At 40.7% G+C, this 24838-nt stretch overlaps 1 protein-coding gene across 1 annotated transcript in view; it reads right to left on the bottom strand.

The window, feature by feature from the left end:
• Window positions 1-3739, bottom strand: part of LOC131573643 (plakophilin-2-like) — a 38089-nt gene extending 34350 nt beyond the window's left edge. The window contains exon 1 of the mRNA XM_058827795.1: window positions 3373-3739. Within this exon, the coding sequence (XP_058683778.1) occupies window positions 3373-3580 (208 nt within the window). The 5' untranslated portion in view covers window positions 3581-3739. The remainder of the gene's footprint in view (window positions 1-3372) is intronic.
• Window positions 3740-24838: the final 21099 nt, after the last annotated feature.

Here is a 24838-nt window from a genome sequence, read left to right as displayed (position 1 = left end):
CATTTTTTACAGTGAAGATCTAATAAGGATGCCTTAAAAAACCAATCAAAATCCAAAAGGAACAAGAGGCAAGTGGACTCAGAACGAAGTTTAAAAGATTCCTAAAATGTACATAAAATAAAAACAGCATCTGCAACAAAGCACCAATCATTAAAGTCTGTGATTCCAAATGCCACTTTTACTTTGGTAAGGTGGAACTACCTACCATTGTATTTCCACCCTTAAACAGCATCCAGAAATTTGATATGACTGCTTTAGTTGTTCAAAACTTGTAAAGGCAGTGTAATCTTTAATTTATAAAGGCTCAACATTGGATAAACTGGACAAGTTGCAGCTGTTGTTGAACTGCTTGAAAAGCTATTAACAAGGCTTGGCAACATCTTGAAAAGGGTTGAGGACATACGTAACTTCGATCATTTGGCAGCAGGTGGAATCCTCAAATCTGAAGATTACCCAATTTCTTGTATCAGAAAGAAACACACCTCCCAAAAGGGAGAAAAGGGCGTGAAACGAGAAATAGTATGGGGATAGAAGGAAAAAACAAGTTTTTCCATATAAAAGTAGTGCTGAAGGCTAAGCAGACACCTCTAACTTGAAACTCTAAGGAGAAATTATGCTGGCTGAGAAACTGCTTCTTGTGGCTTCAAAGTTTCCAGCACAGTCAGTAGAAAATGGGTGTGCACCCATGACACTGGGCAAGACCTTTCCTTCCACTGATTTTTCATACCCAGTGGTTATGTGCTTGGCTAATTTTAGGCATGCTTGTGAACACTGTGGTTAGGTATGCGCTAAGTACCTTGCTGAGCAGAGTCTGAAACACTCCTACAGACAGGACAGTTATATCACAGCTCCTGTTCCCTCTAAATCTTTGTAATCCTCCCCTGCAACTGCAAATAATGGAGGAACCTTGATGACTGTAGCCAGAAAATGGCTATAATTCACATAAAAGGATGCTTTTGCATGTAAAAAAGGGCATTTTTTAAAAAAGTTCCCTACACATCGGAATTCAAATGTTTCTCAAAGCATGGTCCAGTTTTGAGCAAGTGTGTTGTCCTGGTTTAGGGCAAATTTGGGAAGAAACCTCTGAATGGGGTACCTGCAGAAAACAAATTCAAGCAGCCCCCACCTGGTTTGGGAAAAGATTTTCTTGGAGAAAACCAGAAAAAAAACCTGTTTATTTAACCAGCAAAGTATTCACAAGCATGAAAATTGAATAATATTAAACAATAAAACCTCTCTCTGTTCTGAAGAGATGGCAAATTCAGAAAGTCCTTGTTGTGGGGTGCAACTCGGCTCACTCAGTCCCTTATGAGTCTCTCCTGTATCCCAGCCCCTGGTGGGCCACAGGCATGAGATGTTTTTCTGGGTTTTCAATCCAGAGTAGGTTTGAATAGTTCCAAGGAAAAGAAAAACCACAGTCTGGGGAACTTCTCTGCCTCGGATAGCTAAAAAAACCCAAAAAACTAAAAGCAAAGGAGAGTTCTGTCCTGCTGTCTGTCTGTGCTGCACACAGCACAGTCCAGGAGAAGGATGTGGGGCAGTGAGTGCAGGTTCTGAAAACAAACTTTGAGCTTCTTCTTTTCCCCTCTTCCCCCTCAGAACCAGCCTTAAAAGTGCAGAACTCAATGTCCAGCACAAACAGAACAGACAATTGGGGAAACAAGCATCATAAAGTCACCCTTGGAACATCTCTATAGAAAGCACATTGGGACACACATGCAAGTATATGTATATTTTTCAGGAGAGCCAAAATGTTAAATGCAAGATTGACTATGATTTTATATATATATATTTATGATTTTATACATTGACATTATATATATTCAGGATATAGACAGATATACATGTATTATACATATGTATAAATTTATGGAATGCGTTTCAGTTTTGATTATTTTTTTTCTGAGTTTTGCAGCGGGACTAAAAATTGTACAGCAACTTCCCCATAAAAATATGTATGAAACATCCATGAAAGAAGGAAAGTTCATTTTCTGCATGAACAAGACGTGTTACAGACATGTCATTTTCCACCTCTTATCCTGAAGTTTAAAAGTTTTGGTGTCTCAGAAATGCAAGGGCATCAAATACTTGACCTTTAGAAAAACAAAGCAAACCAAGATAACTATCCCCAAATACTTTAGGTCTGTTAATGTATTCCAGAGAAGCCAGGATGACTTGAGAGCACGGGAACTCTGTTTTCATAGTGTTTTATGCATCGTCTAGAGACTTGAGCTCACATTCATGACACTGTATCATTTATAAACTACTGCTTAAAAAGCTTTTTGCAGGCTTTCTGCTGAGAGAAAAAGAAATTAAGCTACTCTAAAAGTGTTTAGAACCCGTATTTGAATGGCAGCAGCCAAGCTAAGGCTTGGCTTATTGGTTTATAACAGGCTTATGCATGTTTATCTGCACGCTGCACACCCATAATGCGATTTGTACAACTGATTTCTACAAGCAGAATATGTCCATTTTTGCCATGAGCTGTTGTTTGAAATAGAGGCCAGACAAAGAACAAGAAAATATTCGTCTGCCTGACAAGACAGATGACTGAAGTTTATAAAGACTTTTGACAGCTTTTAGCAAATGAAAGTTGACAGATTCTTTAAGGACAACGGAGTAACAGGGCATGTAGCCAGTCATATCTTCCCATTTAAAAACGAAATTAAAGTTTCATGGCATATAAAGTTTTCATGAATAGTTAAGACTAAACCCTTGGAGCACCTTGCCTTTAACCCTCAGCACCTGGGGTCACCCTGCGGCTGCCTGACACTGTGCTCGGGCTCTGCTTGGGGCACAAGGCGTGGCTGCAGATTTCCCGACGGGTCCGGCCTTCTGGCCACCAGATCTTGGGAGCGAGGGATGATTGACGTCAATTTGTACCACGCATGTCAAAGAACTGGGTAAATACTGCCTGATAGCATTATCGTCCTGTGCTTCCCATTCCTGCCTTTCCTAGAGTTACTTTTCCAAGCTTTTATTTATTTATTTTAATTTCACGGTTAAATAAGGCAGAGCTTTTCCTACGCTTCTTCCCATTTGGCTTCGCAGACAGGAGCAGTGGGTAAAGCTAAAGGCATTACAATAGGCACATGAAGCGGCTGCTGCATCAGGAGAATTTCGGCTGGGTTCCGCCCCCGGGCAGCGGCCCCGCCACGCACCGAGTCACGGCAGAGCTCGGCAGGGAGAAACTTACGACTCCCGGCGGTGGGAAGAGAGTAAAAGAAAAGGCGGCAGAGCCACGATTTTCTGCCCGAGCAGCGGGCAGGGCGCAGGGCCGGGAAGCGGCGGACACGGGGCCAGCGGGGGTCGCGGTCCCTTGCCGTGCTGCCGCCGCCAGCGCAGAGCATCGCGCTCGGGGAGGGCACTCACCATTGTACAGCGAGCCCCGGCTCTTCCTGGCCAGCGTCTGCTGGACCTGCCGCTGGATCCGCAGCGCCTTCTCCTCCCCGGCGCGATCTCCCGAGAGTTTGAGCCGGTCCTCGGAGGGCAAAGCCAGGCTGGAGCTGTCCAGCTCGCCCAGGATCTGCTGGCCCAGCACGGTGCGGATGTAGCCCTGCTCGGGCCCGCGGCCGGCCATGGGCACGGCCGGGCTGGGCTCGGCTCCGCGGACCTGTTGCGCCTCCGCCGCTTCCCCAGCGCCGGGCCCGGGCCGCGCCCCGCCCGCCGCACAGGTACCGGGCACGGCCCCCTCCCGGCCCGGCCCGCCCCTCGGGGACCGGCCCGCCCCTCCCGGCCCGGCACCGAGCCGCTATTCCGCTCCCCGGGAGCGCTCAGGGTCCGCCGGGGCTGCCCGGCACCGCACAGCTCAGTCCAGCCCAGCCCAGCCCAGCCCGGCCCGGCCCAGCTCAGCTCAGCCCGGCCCAGCCCAGCCCGGCCCGGCCCAGCTCAGCTCAGCTCAGCTCGGCCCGGCCCAGCCCAGCCCAGCTCAGCTCAGCCCGGCCCGGCCCGGCCCGGCCCAGCCCAGCCCAGCCCAGCCCAGCCCAGCTCAGCCCAGCCCAGCCCAGCCCAGCGGAGAGCGGCCGCCGCCTCCGGGAAGCGCCGCCTGTCCCCGTCCTCCCTTCGGGGCAGTCCCGGAACGGCCGGGCTGAGCTCCCGGGGCCGCGATAGTGCGTTTGTGTGTGTTTGTGTATGTGTTTGTGTGTGTGTTTGTGTGTGTGTTTGTGTGTGTGTTTGTATGTGTGTTTGTATGTGTGTTTGTGTTTGTGTGTGTGTTTGTGTGTGTGTTTGTATGTGTGTTTGTGTTTGTGTGTGTGTTTGTGTGTGTGTTTGTGTTTGTGTGTGTGTTTGTGTGTGTTTGTGTGTGTGTTTGTGTGTGTGTTTGTGTGTGTGTTTGTGTGTGTGTTTGTGTGTGTTTGTGTGTGTGTGTTTGTGTTTGTGTCGCACCCGCCGGGACACCGGGTTCCCTCCCCCGCGAGCAAACACACTTTAAACTCATTTTCAACATATAGATATGCGCTGTGCCGTCCCTCATAGATGCTTTGCATCACGGTATATATAAGATAATTCTATTTTCTTACACGTTTTGCACCTAAGTTTCAGCCTGGAAATAGAAGATGCTCTGAGCGCTGTGGTCCGTGCCGTGAAGACCGAACTTTCAGGCGGGAGTGGTTATCGGGCTGCTGGTTTGGGAGGTTTTCCTGCTGGCTGGGTTTTTTCCAGGCTGCCCTAAGGGACTGGAGAGAGATGAGTTGCAGCCGCCTTCTCTCCGTTTCGTTGTAGAGAGGTGATGAGGGAATTGCTCAAGGAAAGCTTGGAAAAAACCCGAGTTTTTGTTGTGAGCCGGTTTTGCCCCCTGAAGTACAGCTGGGGAAGGATGAAGTTCTCACACGATCTCAGGACCGGAGTTAGTGCTCAAACCCTCTGCTCATGGTAGGTTGAAAGGAGGAGGAACAAGGGAATGTACAGTGTTTTGGGGACAGGAAAATGCAGGCTTTAGAAAAAGAAGTAGGCGATCCAGGGTTGCACAATTTAAAAAAAAAAACCAACAAATTCCACCAAACTACACCTAGGTAGAGAATGTGCTGATTTTTAAAAGCAAATTAAATGTAATGTGGCTTTTAACTTCACGTGTTGCTATTTCAGAGTCATGCCGGGACACCAAATGAGCTGTTGAAGCTTGTTTTTTACCGAATTTCAGACAGCAGGGAGAGTACAGATGGCTGGGGAGAAACTGGGGTGATCCTTGGCTTAGGGTACACTGTAACATAAGAAACTGGGAACCTTGTCACAAAACCCAGGGTGGGGAGGAAGAACTGGCTCCACACGAGTCCAGAATCCTTTTAGCCCTGATTTTTTTACTCTCTGTTTGTCTCTCTCCTGTTTGTTCACTAAAAGGGGGAGGGAGTTCTGGCCATTCTCATCACTTGTACTGACTTAAAGTCACTCCCCTTTGTTCTAATGTGGCACCCACGGGAGAGGTGATGCTAGTGATACATGAGAACAGTTTCACTGGTTGAGGGAAAATGAGTGACACACTCCTTTCCTTATAAATGGGGAAAAGTTATGTATCGGAGCAAGAAGGTTGGAGATGGTGGGGCGGAGGGGGGAGCCAGCTGGGAAAGAGGAGCAGGAATTTGTGGGGAGGAGGGGATTGGAGGTATGTGGCAGAATGGCCAGATAACAGTGGTTCTCCAGGCATTCCCCACTTTTTTTTTTTTTTTTTTTTTTTGTGCAGTAGGACAGGAGTAACTTGCACCCGGACCTGTTAATAAAGTTGTGTTCATGTCATCAGTCAGTCATACACTCCCGATGAATATTGGCAGAATTGGGATGGGCAGGAAATAATTGTGACAGAAAAGTGCAAGGGTAAAAAAAAAAAAAAAAAAAAAAAGGACAGGATAGGGTAGGGAAAAACAATGGGGAAGACACATCACAGCTAGAGAGGAATGTAAACTATGTCAGAAGCTATGTTAGACCCCTTTGCTGACATGCAGACATTCACAAAAGCATTTCCAGTAAACAATAGATACTTCATTCTCAGGCAGTATGAGTGAGGAGATTAGAAATAGTCTAAAAAATGTGAAACATTTCCTCCCCTCCTCCTTTTCCCTGCCCTCTTCTCTATTCCCGAACTCCAGCACAAACACACATTCTGGTTAGTTTTGTAGTCAAAACCAATTTGGTTTAACACAAAAAAATGCACGTGAAATGGATTTAATATTTAGAAAATACTCTTGCAGAGGGTGTCCTCAGATGCCACTGACACCACATAGCGGTTTACAAGCTCTTGTCACAGTGGCATTGCCTCTGTTGAATTGTTATTAACTTTATTTAGCAAGTAGGTACATCTCACATTTGTGCTTGTGAGATCTGTGGCAAAAGAAATAGCAATTTGCTCTTGGCTTTAAAATCTTTCATTAGATTTCTGAGATGGATTTCTCCTTGTAACCAGGAGTGCTGACTGTAAAGTTGTGGGCAGGAGGACAGAGGAGAAAGAAAGAATTTTGCCTGCACAGCAGTTCAGAAGATGCTTAGCCAGGATCTGAGATAGAAATGAGTTAAGGCTTTTTCTTAGCTGAAGAAAATAAACAAGTATCATGTAACTGATTGTCCCATCAACAGCAATTCCTTAAAGTTGATTTATTTTGGATTAATATCCCATCTTAACTGAAAGGAAAAAAAAAAGCCCCAAGTCTTTTGAGAGTGAAATACTTTAGCAGTGTCATTTGCAGATGGAAAGCAACATAGCTAGGATTATCCCTAAAAGATTGCAACTTGTGATGCATGCTTGCTCATTAGATTTTTTGGAAAAGAGAATTAATTACCATGCAAGTGCTGATTAAGGGATGTCAAAGACCAAATAAAAACATTTGCTTTCAGCCCAGTGTCTGATGCAGGCAAGCAGATCAGGAAACCAATTTTTTTTTAACAAGATGTATTCACTCAGGGTTCTGGTTTTCTACCCCCCTTTTTATTTTGGATCCCGTGCCTGAAGGTGCTATATGTAAGTCAGGAAGAGCAGGATTTATTTTTTTCCCTACACGTGTGCTCTTCCCTGTGGTTGGATTTGCGGGATGCAGCCAGGGGAAAGGGAACCGAGGAGCTCTGGCAGGTGAGGCAGGCCACAGTGCCACCGCGTGTCCCCGTGCTGGAACTGGCCGAGCCAGCAGAGCCGGCAAAGCACGCTCGGAGAGCACGCAGGAAAGGGTTAACTGCGTGCTTTAAATCCTGGGAAACGTATTTTTTTATTTTTTAATTTATATATATATATATATTTATTTATTTATTTATTCTGGCATAATTTTTGGAAGCAGAGAAGCAGAAGATCACCTATTTGGTCCTGGAGGATAATTTAAAGTAAATTATATTTTTATATATTTATATAAATTAATTAAAGTAAAGTAAATTAAAGGATAATATTAAAGTAAATGAATTTTTCTGAGATACCTAGAGGAAAAGTGCCATTTTTACATTGGTGAAATGAGTGTGATAGCAGTTCTCTGCCTGTAAGAGATATTGCAATAAACAAAGTGAGGGCTGTGATTGAGACTGTCCCTGACCTAGAGAGAGTTCAAGGGAGCAGCGAATTGCCTGAGGAAAGGAAGACCACAGTCACACACACACACACGATGAAAATTATTCTCATTGAGATGTCACAAACCTTCACTCACTCCAATGAGGTGGGTATGGAACTGCTGGTTTTGAAAATCCAGGCTGTAGCCTAGAGCTGAGTAAGTGACTTGAGCAATGTCATACCAAAACTGCTGTGTGGCCTTGGCTTCATGTCTCAAGAGAGCCAAGGACTGCAGATAACAGTGGCTCCTCAGGCTTTTTTTTTTTTTTATTGTGTAGTAGGACAGGACTTGCCTGCATCCTGGCCTTGTTAACAAAGCCCTGTTCGTTTCATCAGCCTCAGTTTGTTTCTCCCTGCAGCTGGAGGTGTTGGTGTGTGTCCCACCCAGAGCAGGGTGGCAGCTGGTGCTGGCCAGGGTTGTAGCCCTCAGGTAAAATCTGTGCTCGAGCCACAGTGTGAGGAGCAGTTTTGGGCTGTGTCACTGCCACAAAGTGCTTGTTGTGATCTGGGTGGTACTGCCAGAGACTCTTGCTGGGGTGCATTCAGCCAAGGGATGTTTTCTGAAGGCTGTGCCCAGCACAAGTTGGGGGTTAGATTGTTCTCTGCTACAACAGAGCAGCCTCCAAGAGAAAGGGGGATGTGTTGGTGTGGGTGACATTGTGTACAGTGACATCTGTCCTCTGTGGTGCTGTAAAAGGGTTTTGGCACGGTGGATGAGACAGCAGGAACAGAGAGAACTGAGACAACGTTTTTAACACGTCTGACTGTGAATAATCTCTGTGGAGATTCCCCAGATAGATCCTGGGGAATGTTTTACTTGAGAGTAGGCTCCTCTCCGCTGTGGGTAGGGGACAGTCTGGTTGCACAGCTGCATTGGGAAGATATTTTTCAGAGATTAAGAATGAAGGAGACAGCATTAATCTAAATTTTCCATCTCCCAGCTGATCCTTTGTGTTTGGCAGGACCACCTGCACACTGTGAACTGGAGGTGGGGTGGTCAGCAAGTTCTGGGGGAAGGTGGCAAAGCCCCTTCTGTCCCAGCCAGTCAATATCTTGTGGATAACATTCCCTGACTGTGCTTTTCTTACTCAGTTTAACACAGCAGGCTCAACGCTTGCTGGCAGAACAGACAAAACTGAGCAGCAGGGAAATATGGCCAAAGCTAAATCTGCATTTAAGCATCAATAAAGTAACAGCATGGCCTTATCCATGTGTTGGACTGTTCTGCTGACTCAAACAATTGCCTGTGCCTAAGACTTGTTCTCTTATTTCTTTTCTTCCCCAATCCCTGTGCTCTGTTTTATCCTATCATTTTTAGACTCTCACTTTACCAATCAAATGTAATACTGTAAAAGTGTGAGTTTTCTTCTTCTTTCTCCTTTTTCAGTCTCAGAGATGCACATCAGCAGTTTTTGGAACAAAGGTTATGCCCTACATCTGTCAGTTCTTGAGTCATCTGGGCTCTGGGAAGACAGCCAGGGAAGAACTGGGAGGACATATTCAAATGGTCTTATCAGATACTGTCCTATAAAGAGCAGCAATGCAATGTGACTCGTCTGCCAGGTTTGGAATGAAAGGAATGAAGTGGAGCTAATTTCAGGAAACTGCAATCTCTGCTTTGAGTAACACACTTATTCTGTAGTCTCAGGGGTGGATGCTTTCCCAAGCATTAACATTTTGGTCACTGTGGTAAAAGAATGTGCTCTATATGTAGGTGGAGGTATGAATATTCTGAAAGTGAGGGCACTGGAGTTTTTTTGTGTTTATTTGAGCTGTTATTGTGTGCAGCAGCACCTAGAGGCTCTGAATTTTATCAAAGCCCAAGGCCCTCTTTCATTGGGGGCTGAATGTGTGAGAGTTGTTTGACTTCACCTTGTGCTACAGGTAAACAATACCATCCAAATGACTGATGTCCCATCTTTATATACAAGTCAGGGATGGAGAAATGAAATGTTTTTCCTGAAGAAATGTGGCTCCCCAGAAATTGAAAACAACCTCATATTTTTTGGCTCCTAATTTCGTAATGCATGAGGTATGGTTGTTGAGGAAAATATTAGAGCAACATTTTAAAACTCCTTTTTCCCCTAGTGTTAGTAGAAAAATTTATATTGGTCATATATCTTATTATATCATCTTATTATATCAATGAGATGATAAAGTCTTGAGATAAAACTATATTCTTTTGGTTTTTGGGTTTTTTTTCATAAGAACTGTCAACACCTGTCCTTCAGGCAAAATGAAAATTCCTATTTCGATTAAAATATCCTAATTTCTTTTCCTGTTATATTTAGTCAAGTTGTAGAAATCAGTGCTAAGGGAGCTTGAGGAGTATATCTACTCATTTTCTGCTGTAAAAAAGGATTAACTGTATCTAAAATAACATAGATATCTTCCTAATCTGCTTTTAATATATTTAATACATGATGGGAGACTATTTCTATACCACTCTGTTTATCCACAACCTGAGGATGCACACATGAAATATCTGTTGTAATAGACACTCATCTGCATAATGCCAGGTCATGCATCCTACCCAGTCACCAGAAGAAAATGACAGAATGCACTAAAACTTGCAGGAGGTGAAGCTGGAAGGAAACTGAAGTGTACATGCGCGTTCATTTTGGAATTCTTAACTGCACAAAGCAGCCACAAATCTGGCTGGCCTCTTTCCTTGGGGAAGGAAAATCTCAGTCTCCAGCTGCCAGAATAGTGTATAAGCAGTTTGTGTGTAAGCCCAGCAGGTCCAGCTGGCCAGCAAGGACTGCTGTTGAGAGCTGCTCCATGAGCACAGTGATTTCCCAACAGTTTAGGGAGGTTTTTTTGGGGGTGGGTTTCTTTTGGATGCATTAGGTGGATTCACATTTTATGGGCACACTTTTTGTAAGCGAGGTCAGGAAAAGAACAGTGCAATCTCATCCTGGCTCAAAATAAATGCAAACAGGTTTGCAGTATAAAAAGCTGCCTGGTTTCCTAAACTTTTTAAGGTTTATAACTCTTTTTAGGTTTTGCTGTTAGCACAAAGAGTGGTGGGTATAATACAATGGAAAAGTTAATATCCTGGGCATTTCCAGCACGGTTTAGGGAGTGCACAAGAAACATGCCTACCCTAAGGTAGCCTACCATGCTGTCATGGTGGCCAGCAGTGGATGTCTGCTATAAAAACAGCACAAAGGTGGAACAGTACTCCCTAAGTATCCTTCCAGAGGCAGTACCTTTGTGTTTAATTGTCTTTAATGATTTCCCCCATTCGTTTGAATGATGCCTTTTTGCATGATTATTGCCCCCTCTGAAATAGGTTATACAGCTCAATTACAGGGTATGAGAAGGTACATTCCCTTCTGTGTTGTTCCAAAATGCTGGATGATAATTTCATTTGATGTAATCTATTTTTGGTATTATGAAAGGAAAAAAAAAAAAAAAAAAGGAATTAGAGCTTCTTATTCATCCTGTCTGTGCTACTGATTATGCAGTTCACTATTATGTTCCTCTGAAATTGGTTTTCCAGGCTGAAAAGTCCTAACCTTTACATCTCCCTTTCTATGCAAATTATTTCAGACTGTAGGTCACCTTTATGAGCCTTCATTTTTCTTGCTCAACTCTACAATTTTTAAGATGAGATGCCAGAACTGCACACAATATTTAAGGTGCTGAGACGCCTTGGACTTACACAGTGATATAGTGATTATTTCCTTTCTTTTCTTGCCCATTCTGCACCTAATAATTCCTTTATGTTCAGTTAGCATTTTTGGCTGCTGCTAAACTGACATTTTGAAGTCAAACACTTGTGCAGAGGATTTTTTTTTCTTTTGACCTTCAGATTCCTTGAAGAATGTTGAATATAAACACATTTTAGTAGTTATTACAGAGATAGTCCTTGATAGTAACATTGTGACACCAGCGAAAAATGCCACTGGAAAGAGAGTCAAAACCAGATGCTCCCCCTTGAGTTGCCTGACTAGCTTATCCGTGAAACACTCCTGTAGAGTGTCTAAAAATACCTCAGTGACATTTAAATCTACATAGGAGTAATTAAATTCTGCTATTATTACGGCTTTTCCAGTCCTGGCAGGGTCTCTGAAAGGGATTTTTCCCTAGTTTGTCGCTGTGGTTAACTGTCCTGATCTTGACCTGGATTAGTGCTAATGTTAGACTTTGCTTTGAGAGCTCCTTTTAAATATTTTGCCTGACACATCTATATGGGATTTGAGATTTGAAGTTGGACATCAAACCACTGCTGTAGTTTTGGTGGTCTTGCAAGGTGTGCATGAGGCTTTAAAATGCACATCCACCTTAATGATGAAGGTCAAGTGTGTAAACACACAGCTTAAATTTGTGAAGGTCTAAAGGAATAAACCAGAATATTTGGCAGAAACACATTTTTTAACCCATAGAGTGTAAGCAGTGGATGGAATCCAAATTTAAATTGCTTGCTTTGTTCCAAATACTGCAAAATGTTTCACATATATTCATGGACAAACTTGACAGCATCACCCAAACAGACTTTTTGGCACCTAGAGCCCTCCAGCCATCTGCAAAATGAGATGAAACCTTGGTGGGGGGGTTCTTATAAACATTCTCTAGCTGTGGTTTGATCAATATACTCAAACACTCTCATGCCTACCCTTCACTCCCTTGTTGCATAATAAATTCATGTAAACTTGTCCATATCACAGCACCTGCCATCTGTTAATCCAGGTGTTAAATCTGGACAGTGGAAGTTCTCTGTGCCAGTCAATTGTCCCTTGCTATGTGCTACATCTCCTGAAGTCAACTATCATTTTAATATTAGAAGGAGATTTGGATGCTGCCGCTTTTTTTGCCAGTTTCTGGAGTCTTTTAGATAAATGATAGAAATATGTGCAGACCCATTGTGCCCTCTGAAGCATCCTGTTTCATTTTTAGATTCATGAAGACTGTAACTAGGAATTTCCCTCTCTGTGCCAGCAGACACTGTATTTCACTCCTCTTCGGCAACTCCAGGCAATAATTCCGAATGGGAGAGCGGGATAAAGTGCTTCCTGAAAATCTGAAGTAATGGTTCCAAATACATCCCTGATGTGAAGCCACTGCCAGTAATGCAGATACAGCATGGATGAATATTGTCTTGGCCTCCACTGAATCGGTTTCATTTGCTTTTGGCAACACGCTGCAGATTTTTTTTTAAATTAATCTGTCAGTCTCCACAATCTGAATCCAGTCTGGCTGATCTTGTTCAAGTTGTAATTTTTTTTTTGACATTGATGAAAATTAATTGATCCCTAGATATGGTGTTCATGCTAATTTATTTCCTGCAGCTGCAAAAAGCCCGTATCTCAACAGACAATTTAAACTGGAATATTCAACCCAAAAGCAGACTAAGCAGACAAGGACATTTCTTTTTTGTCTAGATCTTATTTGGAGGAAGAGACTGCACAGTGTGCAGTGGCCAGTAATTTAACTGGAAAATCACTGTGAGCATCTTCTGTTACTGACAGGCTCCTTTCCAGCCCCTCTGAAAGCCTTGCTGAAAATTTTCCCCGCTAGACCTGGAATCATGTGCAGAGAAAAGATTGGAATTTCTTCTCCAAACTCTTTTTTTTTTTTTTTTTTTTAACATGGATAGAACACCAAAGGCTTTCAGTTGTTAAATCACTGTTTCAGTTAGAATATAAATTAATCAATTAGGGCATCACAGTTTTTTACGACATTTTTACATTAAAATGGATGAATAATAATAAATTTCCTTCCTGGCCATCCTGATCCTTGCAGAATTTGTTGTTTTTGTTTGTTTCCCCTTGTCCATCATGACCCCTACAGCTTGTTCTGGTTTGCTGAGGAAGTCAGCAAACTTCTCAGGGTACTGTGCAATGCCAGCTTTCACATAATTTTCTGTGAAAATGATAGGTTCCACTTCTTTTTTTGCACTTCCCATTAAAAGCTTTTGTTCTTTCCTGTGTGGTGGCTGTAGCAGCAGCTTGGCCACAGGGTGAGATTCCAGGCTTGCCTTGCTGCAGCTGCTGCAAAACGAGAAATTTCTGGTTTTACTGGGTTGGCTTTCTGTGAGGCTGGCAGGGGAAGGAACAGCACCAAATCTTCTGGCAGTAGCTGACAAGTAGCTGAAGAGGTATTTTCTCTCTTGCAGGCTGCCCCTGACTTCTCTTGGGGGGTCTCTCCTGTCACTGCTTCATGCCTTTTTCTTCTTTCTCCCTCTCTCTAAAGAGCTCAGTATAACTCAGAGTGCAGTGGCCCAGATGAAACAGATCTTGCTCTCTTGCAAGATGCCAAATATATAAAAAATCTACAGTATGGAAAGGAAATTAGGTTGTTTCATCAAGAATATATAGGCAAACATACATGTAAAATGCATACATCCAATTTTATGCATTTTAGGTGGAAAAGAAAATGAAAATTTGTGTCTGTAGGAAATGCAGTCAGTTGGAAAACACACATGAGCTACCTTCCATTAGCTTTCCTCTCACTACTAACATCCATCAGTACCAGTTTGTTTATTCCCTCCTGGACTGAGTAATTTAGCTCCTTTATTCTCCATCATAAGGACATGATTGAAAAAAGGCTCTGTCTTCTATGCTGTATCCACAGCTCTGAAACAACATCTGGGCAATAGTTCAAATCAAGAAAATTGAATACTGTTGATATTGGTCTCTTTGTGTTGTATCAGCTTCCTCTCCTACCCCACTGTGAGAGCTTTTTGCGCTCCCATTCTGTGCTGGGCTGTGTTCTGCTCTGCGATTTGGCACTCTATTAGTAACGGGTGATGTGGCTCTTCATTTTTTGTGTATGAGCACACGGAGGAATGCACAGACAAGCACAGACTAATGCTCCCATTCTTATATCCAGGGGAGTTCACTGGAGAGGAAGAAACTCTGGATTTCTTGTCTACTCATTGCTATGAAATAGGACTGCAAATTGTTTTCTAGGGATGTCGAGGTTTTAATCAGTTGCAATTCCACATGGACAAAAAAACCAAAGAACAAATAACTTATAAAATGAAGAGCATAGATCTGTGCATTCAGTGGCTGTATGTGGGACCAAGGAATGCATATTTCATCCAAACCAGAGTAGAAGTTTGACCCTTTTTCATCAACATATTCCCCAAGCTGTGTCAGTGCTGATCTGGCTCATTGTATCTTTTCATGGATTACTGTCTGCAACAGAAGTGGGGGACAAAAATGCCTTGGGCTTCTGCCTTGTATCCTGATCATATTCATGGGAATTTGGCCATAAAATAACATGGCTGCACTATATAATGTTTGGCTTTCTGTAGCCACACTTCTTTCCTCTGAAAGCCAAGGTGTGACAGGGGGGAGTGAAAAGGTGGGGCTACTGTGCCTTGTGTGAGCTGGGATTTGTCCATGGCACAGCCATGAGCCTCCTGTGTCCACTTCAGGAACACTCTGAATCTATTTTAAAAAACAAGCACGGTAAGCCAGGCTTACATACAGAGCTGCAAAAAGCTGCATGACAAACCCGAGCTGGAAAACGGAGACAATAGAAAACCCCAGGAGATCTCCTACTTCACTTTGCCTGAAGTCATACAGGCCTTGAATCCTGAGATCCACTCCAGGACTTTGACCCTTCTGCTGGCAATTTGTTTATTCTAATTATGAATGTAATGGTTCTTTGAGCCATTTCTCTCGCATTAATCATCAGATGGCAATAATGCTGTTCAGGTAGCTCTTCCATCCCAGTTTTTATCTCTTCCAGAAGGAGAAGTATTTAAAAAGACAAATTTTGTATTTGTATTCCATTTTATAAAGGATAACTATATATTATTATGGGTTTCAGTGTGAAATAAAAGTGATTAAGAAAGAGTCTGTATCGAACAGGGGCTATTTTGCTTAAACTTAACTACATCTGTCAAACAAAAGGTCTTGTCTGAGTTCTTTTTCAAAAGCTGTTTTTTAATTACTGACTTTATTTCTTGGTTATTGTACATAGGAGAAGAGTGTGACTGCACTTGTTAGCCACTTTTCCCACACAGCGTTATTCCTTTTCAGAAATTGTATAATCTTGTAGCCCACTGAGAAATAAATTAAAAAGCACAGAGATTTAATCCTCAAACTAAATCTCCAATTAAAGTTGCAATTGCTCAAAGTGTTGTTTATTTTCCTTTTTCAAACTTAGTAAAAGGTTACTTGGAATGTAGCTAATGACAATTTTGATGGCCTTATAAGAAAATGTGCTTATATAATACTTGACTTCAAGGTGACATGAAAACATTGCAATTAAGTTCTGTAAGACTCACTGAACTCTTTGATTTCTTTATGTGCAGATTAAGGACTTTGCAGGAAGTTTTAGCCAGGCAGGAGCAAAGATGGGGAGGTAAAGACAGGATCTATGGCTTTTCACCCTCAGCAAGATGAAATCTGCTTCCAGCACAGAGATGGGGAAAGAACGACATTTTTTCATCAAGAGGAAAGAAATAGGAAATGATGAAGAAAGAATAATAAAATAGAGATGGGAAATGGTGCTAGATTTATTCAGACTGAAAATAGAGCCTTCATGAATTGAGTAATAATAGCAAGAAAGTATTTGAACTTAGGGTTGAATTAATCTGCTCCAAACTTTAATGAATTTTGAATTGTGTCTCTGTATTGTTAGTGTCTTTTTAATGGAAAATAATAAAAGATTGGAAATATAGGCAAGTTGCATGTTACAATAAGCATAGTAATGAGATTATAAATATACTAAATTTTGGTAATAAACATAACTCTGAAAATGTAAAATACGTTTCGTATAGCAGAATATGGGATATAATAAAATGTCTCATTAAAAAATTGGATAATTTACTTTTGATTTATACTTCTAAACTTTTTACTGAGACAAGTAATAAAGAAAAATGACAATTTCTATTTGGTCACACAGGCCAGTAAAAGCTTTAAGGAAGTTATTTTATGTGAGAGAGAAGGAAGGGTGGGTTGAATTTATCATGCTATAAACCAAAATGGGGAATTCCCGAAATATTAATGAGTCTGCATGCTTCATACCCATCATAATGTTCTGCAGAAAGTGAAGGTTACATTGTGGGATATTCTCTCCTGATGGGACCAAACTGACACAATATCCATGAGGAACTCCGAGTTCACCTGCTGATACACTATGGGTTGAGGCTTGAAGAATAGATAGAATGACAATTCCTTTTGAAATACCATGGAAGTAAAATAAGACAATTGCTCTCTAGAATATTATAACCCTTCCAGGACCTTAGAGCTCTAGAAAGGCACATTTGCATAAGCACAACACTTTAGGAGAAACAAGGATGAAGTATGATGGCTATAAAACAATGACTGGGTAGTGTAACCTAGAGGCCACTGAAGGTTGAAAGACTTATTTTGAGCAACAATGTCATCTTTCTGTTTTGTTTTTTTTTAATTGTACATTGAAATAGCAGTGCTAAGTCATGGATGAAATAAAGACATTTCTTTCATGTCAAACAAAGTGATGTATTGAAAGGTGTGAAATTTAACTATGACCATCAAGAGAGCTTTCAGCTTTAAATTTTGTCTCCATGAGAAACATCTGAGATGTGATAATCATTACCAGTTCAAAAATCTCCTACAGAGAAAAGTGAAAAGATCATTTTGGGCATTCATCTGTCAGAGATGCTTCAGCTCACAGAAATAGCCTGTTCTGTGCCAGAGGCAACATAAATTAAGCTAAGTCAGTGATATCTTTCAAGACTGGAAGGTACTGCCTTTTGTGGGATATTGATGGGAAATATGGAAGACCCCATTTCAGATAATTGAATGAATCCTGAAAAATAATCATGGAATAATTTGTGTTGGAAATTACCTTTAAAGACCACCTAGTCAACCACCCTGCAATAAACTGGGACATCTCCATCTCAGTCAGGTTGCTCAGAGTCCTGTCTCTGAAACCAGGGGAACTACTGCATTGCTGTCAAGCACATTTAAGAGGAAACAGGCTAAACCATCATGCAAATATTTCAAATCTGAGATAGTAGTGTTGTATACACAGATGTCCCCCAGGACTTTCTGCTCTGCTGGTCTTTGTTCTTCCTCTGCTGCTGCACAGTGCTGCACAGTGCCTGACTCGCTTGGATGTTTATTAAAAATGAGATTTCTTCCCTGGGAGTTGTTGACCAGCTATCTTTTGTCAGATTTTACCCTGCTCCAGTCTGTACAAAGTCAACAACAGGATGACATTCCCCTGGACTTCCCAGAAAAGCAATGCAGGAAAGCAAGACTTTACAGGCTGTTGAATATTTTCTTCTTTGTGTGTACAGTGCAGGTCAAAAGAATATTGCAGAGCTTGCCTGCGACTCTTCCAGCTTTGACTGTATCAATCCACGCGGCCAGGATGCAGTGATTTCAGTGGCTTTATTTTGTTGGAGGAAGACCAGCAAGGGTGAGAAGCATCAAAGGGAGGAGCAGAGCGATGGGGACTGCGAGGAATGGCTGCTTAGGCACGCTGTTGGTGTTTATTAGCCATACACATGCCATCTGCTGAAGGAACAGACGGAACAAAAGGATAATCACACCAAGTGGATTTTGCTTCTTCCTCTGTAGAGATTTTTCTAGGAATCCTTCAGGGGAAAGAGAACCTGAAATCTTTATATCCAATCACATGAGACAGTTACCACCACTGAGAGGTTCTTTCTCTGGAAATGAGTACCTTGCATAAAAATTCTCAAACCACTGACACACAATGTAAATTAAAACTTGCAGCTTACATTGAGAGAACTTCAAGAAGAGAACACTGAGGTTATGAATTCAAGTATTTTGAGTTAAGGAAATGTGAGAATTAAGGCACACATAAAATATGTACAGTTCTAGCCTGGCCAGCACAAATCTGGAAATAAATAACTTATGGGAAAATTTGCAGTGGAAAGGGTCAGAGTAAACAAATGGAAAATGAGTCATCTGTTGTTCAAATGCCTTTTGGTATGATAAGAACTTTAGATTTTGATCAGTAAATACACTGAAGGAACTTTATATGAACCTGGCTGCATTAAACTGAATTTTCAAAATGACTCAAATAAAGGATTGGCCAATTTTAGCAATAAACTCCAGCTTCTTTTGGAAATAAGATTTTAATGCTGTGATATTAATCTTGAAAGCATATTTTTATTCCCCAAATAAAACTAGAAACAAAGAAAAGAAACTACAATATGAAGAAATTGGAACTGCAGAATTAAATGACTTTGCCAAAAAATGCTGCGCATGAACATTCTGTGTGTGTTTTCCATGTCATCTGGAGGTAACAGACTGCCCAAGGGGCTTTTCTCAGTATCTGCCTTGGCCATCAACTAGAAAGTATATAACACAAAATTATTCCTATGGGTAAAAACTGACCTGTAGTAGTTCTTTGTAATCTCACAGCATTGTTTTGGGAATGGAGACACAGTTCTGTATTCTTGTATGTGTAAATCTTAAAGAAGCAATTTCTATGCAGTGTGCATAAAAATTTCAATATTGTATGTAACATTTACTAGGACCAGTGCTAAAAGGAGGTAATTTTAGTAGATTCTTTCTTTCTCAATAACTGCTGGCAGTGTTCTTAGTACAACTCTTTCATTTGTCTGTTCTACATAGTTCTGCTTTGGTTGGATAGTGATATTAGCTGAAATAAGACTTCTCATCTCCAGTCACTCTTCTGTTGTCAGCTATGCCTTCATGTTCTGATTTGCAGAAGAAAAACATGCAGGCTTTCTTTTTAAATTTCATAAAATATATAGTGTTTAAAGCATTGATACCTTAGGGTATTCTTTGGATATCAAACAAATGATTGATTTCTCATTCTTCCAGTTGGATGCTCTATGGTTTTGAATGATAGTCCCTCCTTCCTTCCTTCCTTCCTTCCTTCCTTCCTTCCTTCCTTCCTTCCTTCCTTCCTTCCTTCCTTCCTTCCTTCCTTCCTTCCTTCCTTCCTTCCTTCCTTCCTTCCTTCCTTCCTTCCTTCCTTCCTTCCTTCCTTCCTTCCTTCCTTCCTTCCTTCCTTCCTTCCTTCCTTCCTTCCTTCCTTCCTTCCTTCCTTCCTTCCTTCCTTCCTTCCTTCCTGCCTTCCTGCCTTCCTGCCTTCCTGCCTTCCTGCCTTCCTTCCTTCCTGACTTCCTTCCTGCCTTCCTGCCTTCCTTCCTTCCTGCCTTCCTGCCTTCCTGCCTTCCTCCCTCCCTCCCTCCCTCCCTCCCTCCCTCCCTCCCTCCCTCCCTCCCTCCCTCCCTCCCTCCCTCCCTCCCTCCCTCCCTCCCTCCCTCCCTCCCTCCCTCCCTCCCTCCCTCCCTCCCTCCCTCCCTCCCTCCCTCCCTCCTCATGTAAAGCAGGGAATGTTTTTTGTCCCAGAGCTGAATCACACACCAAAGTGATGAGCTTAAAATTTTTTAAGAGTGAAGAAAAACGGGTATCTTATAAAAATAGGCTTTTCCTACTATATTCTTTTTGTGTGTCTGTGTGTAATTAACTGTAGATCTCATATCCTAGGTTAAATTAGGTCTTCCAGAAGCCATCTCTGTATTATTTTTTAATTGATTTGTGTTTCAAACCTACATAGGAAAATGTTTGTTGAGAAAGATAAATGGCATTGTATTAAAAAACCAAACCAAAACATGTCTGATTTAAACAGCAGTTTTCTCATGCTTGAAGTTTATTAAACTATTATCTGACAAATTACACTAACTTCCCTGCAACTGACAAATAAATAGACATTTTACAAATATTATGTGGGATGTACAAGCTAATATCAATTAATAAGTTGCCAAGTTAGAATTTTTAATTGTGTTCAGAGTTATTTAATTAACCTTATGAATTTAAAGTCAAAATGAACTGAAGCATACAATCCAAAAACATGCTAATAAAAAATCTCAATTAACTGTCACAGGGTTTGGCTGACACATGTGGTGCTCTGGTTGTCAACAAAACAGTAGTAAAAAACCCCACATTGTACTCCTGAGTAAAGGAAAACAGCTTTTTTTAGGTCTGTAGAGTGAACATAACACAAAGAGTACTCTGGAGGAAGGGGAAGATGGTTATCAAGATTTCTCTGTGCAACACATTTTAATATTTTTTTCCACAGAAGGCTTAAGATTGGTTAAATAATTTTCATTTGCTGTCCAAGGGTACAGTAAAAAAGGTGATACAGTTATTGTGGAGGCTCAAAAATCAGTCATAGCTCTACTACCACAGACTTTCCAAAAGATGAAAGAGGTTTCATCTTGTGTCTGAGGTAAAGCAAGGATATGGACAAGGCTGAGGAAAGAACTTTCATCTACTGCTGTTATAGATGCTAAGTCAGGAGTTGGAGATATCTCATGTGTCCTCCAAGCTGTGGTGACTTGCATGAGGCAAAAGAGGAGGGAAATCAAAGCTGTCTCGGGCCAACAATTTAGGGCATTTATAGCCCCTGTTAAAATGCCAACGCTGGATGACTCTCAGGGACTGGAATTTATCACTCTGTTGTATGGGGTTGGTTGTGTGAGATAAGATGAGGCCAAGAGGCTGATTTTCAATTGAACAATGATTTTCACAAATCATTTTAAGTGACCTTAGATTTCAGCCTCAGCAGACACTGAAAATACAATGAACCATTGCGGTTCCATTTACACTTTTTTCTTTGGAACCAAATTTCTCATCACTGCCACGAGTAATTGGAAAAATGGAAACCACAAAATTTCAGTGATAGATAAGTCCAGCTTCACATTGCCTCAAAGTATTAGCTGGTACCAAGATTGATACATTTTCTCAAATGTGTTTATCCTCACCTGAGTAAGAAAAGCAGAGCTCCCTATGGCTCAAAAATGCAACTTCCAAATTGCCTTAGCATTCATTTGTAAGTAAATGAGTACAGTCTGGACAGACATTTTCCTTCCATTTTATCAAGCCTGCCTTTGATTTGTGCCAACCCAGTTGGAATATGGTCTTTCATCATATTTGTGAGCTACTCCTGACTGTCATTTCACTATGGACTGTATTTTCCAAGAGTGCTCTACAGTTTGAGCACAAGTAATCATCTGCTCCATGAATAAGACATGGGCTAATATAAAGGGAAAAGGAAAGGGAATGTGTGCTAACTTAAGGGAAGAAGGTGATGATCCACTGGAAGAGGTTGCCCAGAAGTCTTGTGGGGCACCTATGCTTGGAGATACACAAAACCTGGCTTGACACAGCCCTGACCTTGATCTGAGCCAGGGCTTGGACTAGGTGGTCTCCCAAGACCCCTTCCCATCTCAACTACTCTGTGAGACTGTCCAGGTCAAACTTCAAAATGTAATTGAAATAATATTGTCTAATTTCTAGACATAACCAGCCTGTAATTTAATTTCTGATCCACCTGTTTAAGGCATGGGCAAATTCATATTGTAATTGTAATTGAAAAAAGTTAGGTCTGTAACACAAATCACATTTTGCAAACACTCCTATTCTTACAGAAATTCAATTAAATATATATATACTTTAAGAAAAATAAATGAATGTAGCAGCTAGCAGCAGAAAAGAAAATGCTATCAGGAGATTTTGATGCAATGCCATTTTTGATTATGTTTATTAAGATTTGTTTACTAAACTGATCTACGTATTTTCTTCTCATCTAATTAAAATTAATTACAAGAGGAGTAATTATGCTTTCAGTCAGATCTGCTGCACAGAGAAGATTATTTTCTTGAGTTCTAATTTTACAGCTGCATCTGATTTTGCAGTATTGGATTTTAATATGTGGATTCTCATCTTCTTGCAATTTCTAAAATGAAATTACTTATGTCGTGTGTGATTACTGAGACTTTCAAGAGTCATTTTGGTCAAGAGTGAGATAATTTGCTACTTTACCACAGAAAGATGGAATTTAAGCTGAGAATATTGCTGTGCTGGAAATAAATACTTAAGCTACTGTCCTTTCTCTGAAAAATATTAGAATAGTCATTTTATGAACACATATGTGTGCCACTGGATTATGCTGGGCAAATGGAGAAATACTTGCTCAGTTTAAAAAAAAAAAAAAAGACATTTAGCAATTGTAAGAAGATTGGAATCAGTGGGGATGAGTTCATTATGTTTCATGTAAGAAATGGTGTGCTCGTACTAATACGACAGTTTGTTTATATCTAGTTATAAATGCTTTTTTAATATTTCATTAAAAGTCTTCATGATTTAAAAATAAGATGTGGTTTGCCTAAATGAAGCAGATTCAGCTCTTTATCTGGAGTTCAAAAATAGATTTCTCTATCTCAAAGAATCAAAGGCGATAAATAGAAATTAAAAGCTCTGAAAAATTGTAAAAATGTCTTGTAATTTGCACATCAGCCTCGACCTGCAGACTGGCATCCCAGTGGATGGGGATGTGTTTTGATAAAATTGTTGTGGTGGAAAGGAAAAGAACGAAGGAAGTGTTGGAAGAGCTGCTTGAGTGCACCCCAGCAAAGCCTGGGGGAAGGAAGAGAGGTGGCTCTGTTCTTCCCCCACGCACATTTCCCACTCATCCTGGTTGAGAGACAAAATGCACAGAATGATTACTCTGTTAAGGAGTAATTCTGTAATTTAAGAATAAATTAAGTACCTAGTGTGCACCAGTGATGAAATTAATGGAACATAACCACTGAGATTAAAAACTGAACTTACTGTCCAGGGGCGTGTTTGCTCTATAAACCAATAAGACCTGAACACAACCAACCTATTCAGAAACAGCAACTGGTCTGAGAATGAAACAATTAATCAACTTTGAAAAGCAAGATCCACTCTGGTTTATTTATTTCAAATTGCTAAACCAGTTCTTTACAAGCCTTCTGTAACCAAAATACCCATTGTCTACAATTACTGATAAATTATATTCCTGCTGAAAGGGAGTGCTGTGCTTATCTTCATTATGCTAGCTCCTATTTATCTAGGATAAAATGCACAGAAATTTGCTAAGAAGCTGAAATATGTTGTTAAGAATTGAAACAATACAAGAGGTGTGCCACCTTGTTTATTTGTTGTATTTGTTTTTTGTTTTTTTAAAATTTAATATCTAGGTAATGTTGCAATGAAACACACACAAAAAATTTCAATGACTCTAATAAAAGAACTCAGACAATATTTCTCCTTGATTGAATTTTCTGATTATTTTATGTAACCAGAATACACTAGGCTCCTTAAAAATGTGATGCACTTTAATAAATGGAGGACCAGAAATGTAGCAATGACATCACCTATGTACCATTCATTAAAAAGCACCGAAAAAGAACCCAAAAGCAAAATGTATTTTAAAATGCATTATTAATGGCATTATTCCAACATAATTTTCTTTTCTTCAGTGAATGTTCTACTGCCTTAAAAATGCTCCAAGTATTTTTCAAGTGTGTAAGGATAAAAGGAGAAAATTAAGAGGGAGATGATGTTGAATAAGAATTTTAATCTATAAAAATTTTATAAGTTAAAAAAACCCCTTAATATAGTGCTTTAGATGTATACCTAGGAAATATTCCTTATTTAAGCAAAAGTCTTTTTCCCTGAAAAAATGAGAAAATTTGAGTTTAGGTCAGCATAATCCATCCGCAAATAATTTTTGCAGATCTTCAAATACATTAAGTCTACAGTTTTCTTTTCTTTAATCAGAAAAGAGCAAAGAGAGGATGCCATCAGGGGAGCTTTCTGACATTCTTCTTGAGTTACTTTGCCTCGTAACTGTTGAATGGTGCTCTTCTTAAATGGAAATTCCTGCATCACTCTGTTTTTTCATGAGTTTTTTTAAAATTTGCTAAACCTTCTCTGAGAATATTTGAAAGCACCAAGCTTTAGTAAGAGTTCCAGACCAAACTTTTCAAATAAAGAAAGAAATTTCAGCTCTGTGTAGTTAAATTCAGCAAGAGATTCTGCCGAGATTTCACTGAGAGTTTAATGCCTAAATCTTTTAATCCCACAAAATTTGATAATAGCTTTTTGAATAAATGCCCAATTTTCTTGATAGCCTTCAAAATTTAACTAACGTATAACTAAATTAAGCACGGCTTACTTCTTTAGGGGATTTTGTATTTAGAAGTGAAAAGTTATGGAGAAATCTTCCACAGGAGGGAGCCTCTCTCCCACTGAGCTTGGAGCAGGAGCTAGGCATAGGATATTTTTCTCTTTTAAAACCCGTGTAAAAAGACCCGTACAGAAATTCTGAGCATGTTGGACTAACTTCTCAAAAAACAAAAAAAATGAAGAAATTGAAATAGGTTTCAAATGTATCTTCAGAGGCAAGAAGGTGTCTTGGGATACTATGAAATAGAAAGGTCATCCAGATTCTGGCTTTTATGGAATAATTTTCAGTTCAATAACCAGCCTTGCTGAAAAGGGTAGATTTTTAATTATGCACACTGAAGTAATGCCTGAGCTAAGCATGATAAAAACATAC

Source organism: Poecile atricapillus, chromosome Z (genome assembly GCF_030490865.1).
Source record: "Poecile atricapillus isolate bPoeAtr1 chromosome Z, bPoeAtr1.hap1, whole genome shotgun sequence".
NCBI lineage: Eukaryota > Metazoa > Chordata > Aves > Passeriformes > Paridae > Poecile > Poecile atricapillus.
This window is presented reverse-complemented; position numbering and strand designations above follow the sequence as displayed.